The sequence below is a fragment of the Lipotes vexillifer genome, unplaced genomic scaffold (assembly GCF_000442215.2).
Source record: "Lipotes vexillifer unplaced genomic scaffold, Lipotes_vexillifer_v1.1 scaffold1017, whole genome shotgun sequence".
NCBI lineage: Eukaryota > Metazoa > Chordata > Mammalia > Artiodactyla > Lipotidae > Lipotes > Lipotes vexillifer.
The window spans coordinates 412852-427162 of record NW_006772141.1 but is presented as its reverse complement, the minus strand read 5'-3'; the positions used below and the strand labels follow the sequence as shown (position 1 = coordinate 427162).

General features: G+C 39.1%; 1 protein-coding gene across 1 annotated transcript in view; it reads right to left on the bottom strand.

Annotated features, from left to right (window-relative positions):
- The window catches only part of SLC41A2 (solute carrier family 41 member 2), a 117294-nt gene that overhangs the window by 83245 nt on the left and 19738 nt on the right, over positions 1–14311 (bottom strand). Inside the window, exon 3 of the mRNA XM_007447310.1 lies at positions 7395–7502. Coding sequence (XP_007447372.1) covers positions 7395–7502 — 108 coding nt within the window. The remainder of the gene's footprint in view (positions 1–7394; positions 7503–14311) is intronic.

Below are 14311 nucleotides of genomic sequence, written 5' to 3'. Positions count from 1 at the left end.
GGAAAGAGGTTTTTTCCAACTTCACGTGCCTCCACTGGAATGTGAGCTCAATGAAGGCAGGAACATTTTCTGGTTTGTTTATTGCAGAGTCCCTAGCACACGGAGTAGTGCTTGGCATATAGAAAGGGCTCAAAAATATTTTTTCAATTAATGAATTAAAAAGGTAGAATGTTTCAAAGTAATTTCAGAGAATAAAGATTTGAGGCAACAAAAATCACTTTTGCCTAGAGTGGAAAAGTGCTAGGCAATTTACTCCTGGAAAATAGTTTTAAAGACTTTAAAAAAAAAATCCTGTCATTAGGACAGTGAGTATCATTCCTGACTCTTTTATATCTAGCCTTCAGAAGCAGAAAATTTTAGACCTCAGATAACAGAACTTGAACCCAGCAATTTATAGAATCACTGTACTTGGTTTATTTTTCAATTATATACTACTGTTATATATCTGTAAGAATATCGACTATAACATTGTAGATAACATACTACTATAACATATATCTACTGTTGAAAAGATAAAAATCTAGGAAAAATTATTCAAGTTAATCATTATACCTTTAGAAATAAATTTTGACTGAAGTGAAAGAGGGAGAGATAAAGTTGATTTGGATTCATCATTATTAAATCTCCCTTGTTAAAACAGGAAACATACTTTATTGGAATATCTTTTTTATCTGTGAACATCTAATCTTTAGCTTCATAGAATAACAAATTTGAAATATAACTGACCTTCAACAGATTGGGTAAGTAGGCTGCATCTGATATCTTATGTTTTAAGTTCTCTATCTTTCTAGGCCTTCCTAAAAATCCTATAAGCTTGTTTAACCTGATTCTACTGCAGACAGTCATAAAAATGAGAAAAGACTTTAATGGAGCAAAAAGATTAAAGTAATCATAGACTGGCCTTCTATAGCTATAATGATTTTTACTCCTACTTTCATAAATGAAAAAGAATTGTAACATTTTAAAAAGAATTATATTTTGACCATAGATGAAGGAGCTGACTTTCAAATTGTGCTTGTTTTAAGTTAAAAACAAATTATACTCATCCATCCTTCTCCCTGGCACAAGGGAGTACAGTTAGAAATCTGCTACAGCATCCCAATTGGAGACAATAGGCAACTACATTAAGGTGGTGGCAGGTGGGGCATAAGGGAGAGGGAAGAGGATTTCACAGGTGGAACTGACAGTCTAGAGAGTAACTAGATAGAGGGGAGGTGATTGGTAACATTAATAAACTGACAAAAATGATAGAAAGCACAGTTAGAGTGAGAGAAGATAATGAGTTTAATTTTGAAGGTAGTGAGTGGTGCAATCAGCTCCGGAGGACAGGAAAGAGACCAGAGATCCAAATCTGAGAGTCAGCAATGTGCCAGGAGTGGTGGACTACATGAAATTACTGATGGAGAACATGGAAGACAAAGGTACTGAAACTTCAAGAAAACCTCAAATCAAGAGGATGAGCAAAGAAAAAAGTAAACTAAGAAGAAACCATGAAAGAGGTGAGTGAGGAGAGTGTGGGGTCTCAAAGTCAAGGGTAATAAAAATTTCAAGTAGAGAACAGCCAGAGGTGGTGAGGCTTTGGGGTTTTTGTTGTTGAGAAGTCATTAACCCAGAACTGCTTTAATAGCAAATAGAGTATCAGAGCTGGAATACAGCTGACAATGATTCTCCAGCACTCTATCAGAATGGTAGTACTTTGCCTAGGAAACTTGAGACCAAATTCTCTAAGTAACTAAAACACCACAAACTAGATGAATATACCATGTTATTTTAGCTTGATGCCACAAGTTACTAGCTTTCCATCTTCTAATTTGGTTACTCTTACCCCTCTCAGATCCAGAGAAAATTTCAAGTGACAACTCCTGGTCTTTAATATCAGCTAATCAATCAGCCAATTCTGACAACTCTCTTTGAAAATGAGTTCTGGACTTCAACTATGTCTCACTACATCCCCTGTTACTACCCCACCCTGATCCAAGCCAACCTCATCTCTGGCCTGCAGTATTATTCCAACAGACTCTCAACTTGCCTCCCTGCTTTGGTCTTTGGCCTCTTATAGCTCTGTCTCAACACAACAGTCAAAATAATCTGTTAAAAATATCTATCAAATCACATCACTCAACTGTTCGAAACCTTCCAAAGGTTTCCCATTTCACACAATAACCCACGTCCTCACAATGACCCACAGGTGATCTCAAACCCTGTGATTTCCCTGTGATTTCCCCCCTCTCTCACTTGGTCCCAGCCCTATCGGCCTCCATGCTGTTCATGTAACACAGTGGTTCTCAAACTTTGATGTGTATCAGAATCATCTGGAAAGATTGTTAAAATACAGATATTGAGCCACACCCCAGAGTTTCTGATTCAGTAGCCTTGGAGTGGGGCTGGGACCTTGCATTTCTAACAAGTTGCTGATGCCGCTGTTCAGAAGGACACATCTTGAGAACCACTAATATAACAAATCAACAACAGTACTGTCTCTGGCCCTGGCAATAAAGGGGACATTCTTATCTCAAATAGCCTCAAAAAATAAAAGTAAACAAATTAGTAGATGGAAAAGTAGTAACTGATGGCATCAAGCCATGATAACATGGTATATTCATCTAGTTTATGGTGTTTTAATTGCTTAGAGAACTGAGTAATTCCTTTGGTTTACAGCTCAGATATCTTATAATCAGTGACCCAATTCTTGACCTATGGAAAATAGCGACTCCATCCCATCTCCCCAAAGAAAGGTCCAGCTAGATGACCCTGCAGTGAACACCATGAGCTGAGCTTCTAATCAGCTCTGGAGTTCTCCTGTCTTAAATATGAACAGACAAATAAATATAATCCGACATTTGATAAAAATATCTAACATAAAATATAGGCACCACAACAAATCAAGTTCAAATAGAAAGATTAAATTCAGCTTTAATGGTAATACGTAATCAAATTAAACAATTTACTTTGCAGCATATTCTTTTTTAACCAGATTCCCTACAGCATGGCTTATTTCAAAATGGATTGGCATGTTTAATCTGTTATTGGAATCTAAACAAATGCTGGGTAATGCTCAAGAATGTTGCTTTTAGAAATATTTTCTTCGAGGTAAGTTAGCCAAAATTTCAGTTTTCCTGGCAAAGTTATCAAGTTGCTTAAATGTTGGTATGCCTAACTACGTGTATCAGAAGAAAGTTCATTTTCTAACAAAATGTACCTAAAGCCACCTTTTAACTCTCATTCCAATAACTTTCTTCTCCCTTAAATGTTGCCACTCTTGTTTTTCAAGACCTCTTCTTTATTCTCCTCTCCTGTCAAAAAGCCTCTTGGACTGAGTTCTATCTAGGTAACCCATCGGCTCTTAAAACATAATGCAAGGGTAGATCACTGGGAAAAGATGGCAGATGGAACACATGCATGTAATTTCACTAACTTTGAAAACCTTAGTAAAACTACATAAAAGTTTTTGTTTTGTTTTTGAAGACAAAAGCTAGAGGTATACTAGACACACATTCCAGTTGGATGCCAAGTGTTAAAATCAGTATTCAGCTGACACCAAATGTCACCATTATATGATGAACTTCTAGGAGATTAGAACAAATGTGAAATTTAATCAAATTTTAAAAATCTTATTGCCATCTTATTATTAAATTTTTGAGAAATAAGTTCTTAGCACTGAGGGCTGCTAGACTGATCCTGCGGTCACTATACTTCATATCTGTAATACTATATAGATGCCCACTTTCAAATGAAGTCATTAAACAATCAAGAATGTTTTGGGCTACTTTTGCCAGTCTAGATACTGCTGAGAATGACGGTGTTATAAAATTATTAGGCTTTTTTTCCTAAATGTTATATTAGGAAATAAATATAATTGATAAAGGATTTATATCCTCTTTAATTCCCAGGTTTGACATTTTGGTTAATAGTGATGATGCAATTTCATTGAAATAATTGCATAAACTGAAATTTTGTATATTGCTTGATGATGATGCTTTCTAAATATTTTCAGATGAGTCAAAGGGTGTTGTCCTAACACATTTTTAAATTTTAATGTTTTTACACATACTTGCTGCTTCACATGATCACTTGAGAAAAATTTGCATTTAAACCTTGGATCTAAAAGTGTAACAATGGCGCCATGTGACTGGCTTCCAAGACACCAAAAAGTAGTGGATTTCCATTTATATCTCAGTTTTTATTGCATTCACGCTAATTTCAGTATCTTCTCAAGAGTAGAATGATAGGACAGATATCATGTAAGAGATACTTGTATACTTCAAGGTACAGCCATTTGGTTACTTAAGAAGGTTCCAATAAAAGAACTGCTTTCTCTGTAGGCAACCACTGGTTTATTAGTAAGTCCTGTGACTGATACCTTCAGAGTATAATATTACGGCTATTTTGTTCAAGCAACGCTTCTTAATATATAACTTTTCCATCCTGTTTTAATATCTCGCAGAAGTACATCACAAGGAAGCTTCTAAATCTCTTCTATGTCATATAATTTTCCTTAGGCCAAGAGCAGTTTTCACTCCTGGAATCTAGAATAGGTAGTTCTCTAACTCTGTAAGAGGGACTTCAGCTCTGAGACCCATGGCTTAGAAAGCTCCACTTTGGCCCTCCTTTAGCTATGACCCATTCCTTAGGATAAAGAGTGCATAAGGCCCAAGCAGTGTGCCCACTCGAAGCCTGTGTCTCATCCCCTTCTAGGCCACACTCCAGAACCTGGGATCATAAAGCTCCCTGACTAAATGGCCTAGAGCCCAATGGCCTCCTCCTGAAGCCAATCTTCCTGAAGGCAAACCACGCCACCACTGGTGCATGCCCAAGCCAAGGAGCGCTCAAGGGCTGGCTGTTGGTTGGGGGTATAGATGAACGTGAGGTGTGAGGTATGTGTGAGGTCTTTCAAAGTGCAGGACATAGGGCCAAGGGTGGAGAAGGAAGGGGGCAGGCGTCAGACCAGGGGCTGGCTCTCTCCATATCACTATGTTCCAAAATAGAACCCAAGAAGTCCAAGAATTCTAAATTTGATCTTGGACTTCCAGATCATCAAAGGATATACTGTATTTGCCAAGACAGAAAGATAGAGATTTAAAAAAAAAAAAAATTTATTTATTTTGGGCTGCACTGGGTCTCTGTTGCTGCGTGCAGGCTTTCTCCCTAGTTGTGGCGAGCGGGGGCTACTCTTCGTTGCAGTGCACGGGCTTCTCATTGTGGTGGCTTCTCTTTGTTACGGAGCACAGGCTCTAGGTGCACGGGCTTCAGTAGTTGTGGCATGGGGGCTCAGTAGTTGTGGCTCACAGGCTCTAGAGCTCAGGCTCAGTAGATGTGGCGCATGGGCTTAGTTTCTCTGCGGCATGTGGGATCTTCCAGGCTAGGGCTCAAACCTGTGTCCCCTGCATTGGCAGGTGGATTCCTAACCACTGCGCCACCAGGAAAAGAAAGTCCCTAGAAGTTTTTTTTAATTTGTAAGCTTGTTGTTTAATTTTAAACTACATAGACATACCGTTACATGGACCTCTGTTTACTACATAGACATACAGTTACACAGGCTCAACTGTGAAAGTGAATCTGTACAGAACGCTTATAAACATTTGACATTATTACACTGACACCATTACACTGATTAGATACAATGTAACCCGGAATGGTCTTTTCCAAGATTTTGATATGGCTGACTCACTTTTATTTTTCAGGCTCCAGCTTACACACCACCTCTCAGAGAAGTCTTCCCTAACCACCTAATATAAAATAGCTCTCAGGATTCACCCTTCATCACTCAACTGTTCAAAGCCTCAGTTCCTCCTCTGTAAAACAGGAATAGTGTTTATCTCATAGGGTTGTTAAGAGACATCCTTGTTAAGCAGTAAGCACAGTGCTGGCACATTATGAGAGCTCACTAACACCCAATACTTCATTATTGCCTGGGCAGAGTATGGCTATATGACCTTTTATATGTAAGGAAAGGGCTTAGAAATTTCCATAGGGCATATGTAGCATTTTCTCTTAATTGAGCAAGCCAATAATAATGTTAATAAAACATTATTTAATGCATTTCCTTTCCAAGCATCTGCTTCACTCAAGAAACCTTAGGGAACTCACAGCTGCCTGGGGAAAAATGGGGAGAGGGGAAGAGGAGTGAAAGAGAGCTCCCATCAACAACGTGGCTCTTCAGCTTCCACATCTTGGTTACCTTTAGATACACAAATGTTTTTTCCTAGTTCATAGATTCATTTGTTGTACCTTCTTTAAGGAAAGAAACAAACTTCATATACTAACAGCACTGCAATTAGTAATGATGGCTTAGTTAATTTTTGGCTAACGTTCCGTGGGCTGATGGCTCATTGAAGTGAACCTCACTAGCTACATGGTTTTAATGATAACTTGGTTCCACAATGGTGAACCCCCAAAGAATGTTATAGTGAGAAAACAATATCCTTTTCGGCTACTAAAAAACCTCAGAACCCTGCTGGTGGCAGTATTATCAAAAGTGTTTAACATTTATGGATGACAATTCTGCAATATGTGGCTAAAGCCTTAAAAGTATACTTTTTTTTTTCCCTGTAATTACAATCCTAGAATTTGCCCAAAAGAAATAAGAAAAGAATGTAAAACTGTATGTATAAGAATATTCATTACAACATTGTTTATAACAGCAAAACATTAAAAAGAACCTATATATTCAATAACAGATGATGGATTAAACCGTGGTAGAACTATACAACAGAAAAACACACAGCCAATAAAAATAATGAGATAGGTCTACATTTATTGATATGGAAAGATGATCATGATGTATCTACAAATGGATATCACAGATTATACAAGAGAATATATATGATTGCAGTTCTTTTTTTTAGAATATACAGTATGTATCTACATTATGATATACCTATGAATAGGTAGAGATATCCAAGTATACAAGGATCTATATCAAAATATTAATAGTGATTATGTCTAGGTAAATAATTGGGGGTAGTTTTAAATTTTCTTCTTGATACTTTTTTCCCTTTCCTGCAGTTTGTATAATAAACAACTTTACTTTTACAATCACAAAAAGTTTAAATAACAATTTACCAACCATCGAACCATAAAGAATCTCAATATCTGACTTGCCCCATGTTTTAAGCACTGATGATAATTGCTAGAACGCCCTGGAATGAAAGGGGGCAAGAATGCTACTTCTCAGGATAAAGGAAAGCCTATAATCCCCAGATTAGACAACCCAGGGAGCTTTCAGGGCATGATTAACAGGCATAACTACTTAGCATAGTCCCGAGGTTCAGAAATTTACCAGTAGACAGAGGAGAAAATTATTTTCCTGGTGCAAGTCCTCCTCAATAGAGAGAAACAGTATATGTTTATGTATAGATAAAACAGTATATGTTTATGTATAGGAAAAAACTTACTGCGGTGGATAATCTGGATGCCAATGTCATTTCCAAGTTCCCTTTGAGACCAAGAAGTGCAGGAACTAAAATGAAAACTTCTGTTACTTTTTTGAACACCTCCCAGTGCTGTAAGAAAACAAAAAAATAGAATTTTCTGACACCCTTTAAAAAACACTTTAGAATAAAGATTTCTAAAAATCTCAGCCTTTTTTCCGATGTTGCATCTACATTTTGAATAACTACACAGGTCATTTAATCAGTGAACATTTAGCTTAAGCCATTCTCCAGAGTTCTAAAACCTTGAGTTACTTTAGAAATTCAGTTAGAGTTGGAAGTAATAGCTGATACACTCACTATATCTCATAGTACATCTAGCTTGCTACACAACTCTGTTACTCTTAAAGTCTACTGTATCTCTTTATGATGGCAAGAGTCAGTGTAACTAGTGGTTAAAAACACAGATTCAAGAACCAGATAACCTGTATTTGAATCTTGGTTCCAACACTATTAACAACCAACCCACAGGAAAATTACAGTAATATTATTAGCTCGTTTCACAAATGAAGAAATAAGCATTCAGAGAAGTTAAAATGATTTTCCCAAGATCAAAAAATGGGACCTAGAATTGACCCCAGGAGTTCTGAGTCATCCCATGTTCTGCTCCCCATTTTAGGATGTGAGGCAAGAGGCTGCAGAGCACAGGATCATAAAAGAGCACTAAATTGGAAATAAGAAAATTTCTTATTCTAGGCATGGATCTGTCATAACCTGGTTGTGTGATCCTGGATGAGTTACGTACCATTCTGATCTCAGTTTCTTCATCCATGAAATGAAGATACTACCTGCCCTGTCTAGCCTATGAGGAAATACCATAATAATGAAAACAATAGATATTAAAGTACTTTATAAACTGAAAAGACCATACAAATGACTGAATAACACAAAATGCTGTTTTACAAGTGTTATTAAGAGGTGATTGTCCCAAAGAAGACTTCAGGGACTAGGCATATTAATTTATGCCAAAAAAATATCAAGAATACAGTCTTGTCACTAACACCAAGAAAGGTGAGAAAAGTAAGACAAATCCATTGGATAAATGAAAGAAAATTTCAGTTTGTCCCCAGAGTTTCCCTAGAGGCTGTTCCAAATAGGTGCAGAACTAGGGTCTAAAGAAGCTTTAGGAAATGTTTATCAGACCAGTCTTCGGTAAAAACCTGGTTTAACAGTTTTACAAGGGAATCCCTCCAGGGTTCAAGTCAATTAAGGATGGGCCTAAAAACAGCACTCGGGGTCCAGTAGCCTCTCAGATTCCTTAACATGTCAAAAAACTAACAAACAATTCTGTCCATGTTTTATGATAGGTAAGAATTCTGCTGTGCTACTGGAATATGCATCCTCCAGAGATGATGGTGATGATGACAATGATGAAAAACAACAGATAATAATAATAATAAATATTAACAACAGTCAACATTCACTGATTGCTTGTTAGTGCCAGGCACTGTTCTAGGCTTAATCATTTAATCTTCACAACAAACTTACGAGATAGGTATTGTTTTTATCACATTAGACATAATTTGGGATTACCTAGGTCACAATATTAAGACACCTACCTACACAATTTTAGAAACACCAGAATATCCAAATTTCTCTATCTAATATCTCCATCCCACTTTGGATCTGTTTGGATGCATTCCTTTGGGTTACTACCATCCTTTCCAAGTTCAATTCAAATCAAATGCTGCTGTGAGAATTACTATGAAAACACTTACACCTTAGCATTGATATAACAATAAGAACTATCACATACTGATTTCCAACCTCATGCCCAAAAAATTTTGCATTCTTCTCTCTACACCTGCAGAGATGGGCTTTCAGAAGTTCTCAAACTTTCTCAGCTCACAGCACCTGTAGTATCTCAGAAATGTTTTCATGACAACCCTAGGCCAAAAGAAAGATCTAACAGTCCTACTAAGTAGCTAGGTCCAAACAATTTAATAAGTATTTATTTCCTAACAATTTGGTAGCCATTTGAAGAAATAACACAAATAAATTGAAAGAATAAATCATATTTTTAAGTCATGTAACCACAAGTACTTACTAACAGGATGTGTGTATCTGTTGGGCACTGCACAGCATCTCAAACCTTGGAATTTGGAAACTACTGCCTTCATTTCTTGTTCTGTATTGATTTTTGTGTGACACTTGCTTTTTTTCCCAGCACCGCTGAAAATGTAGCTTTGCAGATGTATGTCAGATGGAGTGTGATCTAATGCTGATATGTTGAACCACCTCGAGTCAGTGGTCTGTAGAGTGTCCAAAAGATGTCACTGTGTTTCCCTCAAAAATTTAACATATCCCACAGCAACCCTGGGGTGTCCAGACACACAGTTTGGGAAATAAGAGAATAGTGAGAAACAGTACAGCATGTTAGTTAAAGAAAAGGGCTCTGGAATCAGATTATCTGAGTTGCAATTCTGATACTACTACTTTTACTGTATGACTTGAGCAAAACTATGCTTTACTTTATTCATCTAAAATAGGGTCATAAGTGTACCTACCTCATACAGTTGTGCTCAGGACCATGCCTGTACATAGTAATAAAAAACAATATTGAGGGTTTATTAGCTATAACACCAAGATATATTATCAGTTAATTTTCCTGTCAGGAAGAGGTAATGCCAAAAAAAAAAAAAAAAAAAGTCCAGAAAGGGGATGCTGAGGCAGCCAGTGCCCCAAATAAATTTCACCTACTTATAAATTTTGCCACAATACAGACATGTCCTCTGAGGCTATGTAGATTATTATGCACTGCTAAACTTCTCCACAAGAATCCTCCCTACAGGAAATCAACTTCTAATCTTACCTAATTTTAGATGTCTGTCAATATCCAGAATCTTACGTAAGCACCCATACCTCAAACATAATGTCAGATTGCTTACATATGTCCTATACTCGAAACCTAAAAATCTATTAATGTCCAAAAGGACAAACAAAAATGAAACTTAAATAAAATTAAATTTTAAAAACAGAATAAACAAGTTGAGGAATACATCCACAGAGTCCTAACGTAAAAATAAACAGAAAAAGTTTAAAAATAACTAATTGGTAAAAGAAGCTTATGCAATTTTTAAAAAACTTATATACCCCAGAGCTGGAGAAGATTTGTTTCTCATTTTAACTTAGTTTTAAAAAACTAAACCCATTCACTTTTAGACGTATGACCCAGTGCCCAACCTCACTCATAATTTTAAAAATGCAAATTAAAAGGTGATCAGTTTTCTTCTGTGAGATTGGTAAAGTTCAAAAAGTTGGATAATACTGTCGGTAAGAGTATAAGGAAATAAGCACTCCATTACACTATTGATTTAACTTCTTTGGGGGAATTCAGCAATATCTATCAAATGTAAAATGCACATAATTTTCAACTCAAAACTCTACTTCAAGGAATTTATCCTACAAATAAAGTTGAACGTGAGTTCAAACACATACATATAATGAGTCAACTTCATCACTGTTCATAATCACAAAAGATTTGAGGTACTTTAAATCTCCTTCATTAGGTCACTTGGTAGAAAAACAATGATACATCTTTGCAATAGAACATAACAATAGAGCTCTCCAGAGAAGAATTCGGTAAATCTGTGTGTATCTATAAGGAAGCTCCAAGATAAATTAAGAGCAGGGTGAAGAGCAGCATTATAGGATGTTTTTTGCTTGTGTTTTTTAGTGAACACACACACACACACACACACACACACACACACATATGAATGTACATGCATTTAATGTCAGTGGAAGGAGACAGAAAAAAATAATACCAGTAAATTCTAAAGAAGGGCACATAGAAAAAGAGACTTCTGGGAGCTTCAAGATGGCGTAAGAGTAAGACGCGGAGATCACCTTCCTTTCCAAAAATACATCAGAAATACAGCTACATGTGGAACAGCTCCTACAGAACACCTACTGAACGCTGGCAGAAGTCCTCACCCTTCCCAAAAGGCAAGAAACTCCCCACGTACCTGGGTAGGGCAAAAGAAAAAAGAAAAAACAGAGACAAAACAATAGGGACGGGACCTGCACCAGTGGGAGGGAGCTGTGAAGGAGGAAAGGTCTCCACACACTAGGAAGCCCCTTCGCGGGCAGAGATTGCGGGAGGCGGAGCGGGGAGCTTCGGAGCCGCGGAGGACAGCACAGCAACAGGCGTGCGGAGGGCAAAGCGGGGAGATTCCCGCACAGAGGATCGGTGCCGACCGGCACTCACCAGCCCGAGAGGCTTGTCTGCCCACCCACTGGGGCGGGCGGGGCTGGGAGCTGAGGCTCGGGCTTTGGTCGGAGCGCAGGGAGAGGACTGGGATTGGCGGCATGAACACAGACTGAAGGGGGTTAGTGCGCCACGGCTGGCCAGGAGGGAGGCCAGGGAAAAGTCTGGACCTGCCGAAGAAGCAAGAGACTTTTTCTTCTCTCTTTGTTTCCCGGTGCGCGAGAAGAGGGGACTAACAGTGCCACTTCAAGGAGCTCCAGAGACGGGCACGAGCCGCGGGAATCAGCGTGGACACCAGAGACAGGCATGGGTCACTAAGGCTGCTGCTGCAGCCACCAAGAATACCTGTGTGGGAGCACAGGTCACTATCCATACCTCCCCTCCCAGGAGCCTATGCAGCCCGCCACTGCCAGGGTCCCGTGATCCAGGGACAACTTCCCCGGGAGAACGCACGGCATGCCTCACGCTGGTGCAACATCATGGTGGCCTCTGCCGCCGCAGGCTCACCCCACATCCGTACCCCTCCCTCCCCCCGGCCTGACTGAGCCAGAGCCCCCGAATCAGCTTCTCCTTTAATCCCGTCCTGTCTGAGCGAAGAACGGACGCCCTCAGGCAACCTACACGCAGAGGTGGGGCCAAATCCAAAGCTGAACCCCGGGAGCTGTGCGAACAAAGAGAAAGGGAAATTTCTCCCAGTAGGCTCAGGAGCAGCGGATTAAATATCCACAATCAACTCGATGTCCCCTGCATCTGTGGAATACCTGAATAGACAACGAATCATCCCAAATTGAGGAGGTGGACTTTGGGAGCAAAGATAAATATATTTTTCCCCTTTTTCTCTTTTTGTGAGTGTGTATGTGTATGCTTCTGTGTGTGATTTTGTCTGTATAGCTTTGCTTTTACCATTTGTCCTAGGGTTCTGTCAAACCGTTTTTTTTTTTATTCTTTTCTTAATAATTATTTTTTATTTTAATAACTTTATTTCCTTTCTTTCTCTCTCTCTCTTTCTCTCTTTTTCTTTCTATTTTTTATCCCTTTTATTCTGAGCCGTGTGGATGAAAGGCTCTTGGTGCTCCAGCCAGGTGTCAGGGCCGTGCCTCTGAGGTGGGAGAGCGAACTTCAGGACACTGGTCCACAAGAGACCTCCCAGCTCCACGTAATATCAAACGGCGAAAATCTCCCAGAGATCTCCATCTCAACACCAAGACCCAGCTTCACTCAACGACCAGCAAGCTACAGTGCTGGACACCCTATGCCAAACAACTAGCAAGACAGGAACACAACCCAATCCATTAGCAGAGAGGCTGCCTAAAATCATAATAAGGCCACAGACACCCCAAAACATACCACCAGGCGTGGACCTGCCCAACAGAAAGACAAGATCCAGCCTCATCCACCAGAACACAGGCACTAGTCCCCTCCACCAGGAAGCCTACACAACCCACTGAACCAACCTTAGGCACTGGGGACAGGCACCAAAAAGAACGGGAACTATGAACCTGCAGCCTGCAAAAAGGAGACCCCAAACACAGTAAGCTGGGCAAAATGAGAAGACAGAAAAACACACAGCAGATGAAGGAGCAAGGTAGAAGCCCACCAGACCTAACAAATGAAGAGGAAATAGAAAGTCTACCAGAAACAGGATTCAGAATAATGCTAGTAAAGGTGATCCAAAATCTTGGAAAGAGAATAGAGAAAATATAAGAAACATTTAACAAGGACCTAGAAGAACTAAAGAGCAAACAAACAATGATGAACAACACAATAAATGAAATTAAAAATTCTCTAGAAGGGATCAATAGCAGAATAACTGAAGAACGGATAAGTGACCTGGAAGATAAAATAGTGGAAATAACTACTTCAGAGCAGAATAAAGAAAAAAGAATGGGCTTCACTGGTGGCGCAGTGGTTGAGAGTCCGCCTGCTGACGCAGGGGACACGGGTTTGTGCCCCGGTACGGGAAGATCCCACATGCTGCGGAGCGGCTGGGCCCATGAGCCATGGCCACTGAGCCTGCATGTCAGGAGCATGTGCCCCGCGATGGGAGAGGCCACAGCAGTGAGAGGCCCACGTACCACAGGAAAAAAAAAATAAATTAAAAAAAGAAAAATAAAAAAAAATTTAAAAAAAGAATGAAAAGAACTGAGGACAGTCTCAGAGACTTTTGGGACAACATTAAATGCACCAACATTCAAATTATAGGGGTCCCAGAAGAAGAAGAGAAAAAGACAGGGACTGAGAAAATATGTGAAGAGATTATAGTTGAAAACTTCCCTAATATGAGAAAGGAAATAATCAAGTCCAGGAAGCACAGAGAATCCCATATAGGATAAATCCAAGGAGAAACACACCAAGACAAATATTAATCAAACTATCAAAAATTAAATACAAATAAAAAATATTAAAAGCAGCAAGGGGAAAACAACAAATAACACACAAGGGAATCCCCATAAGGTTAACAGCTGATCTTTCAGGAGAAAGTCTGCAAGCCAGAAGGGAGTGGCAGGACATATTTAAAGTGATGAAGGAGAAAAACCTACAACCAAGATTACTCTACCCAAAAAGGATCTCATTCAGATTCGATGGAGAAATTAAAACCTTTACAGACAAGCAAAAGCTAAGAGAATTCAGCACCACCAAACCAGCTTTACAACAAATGCTAAAGGAACTT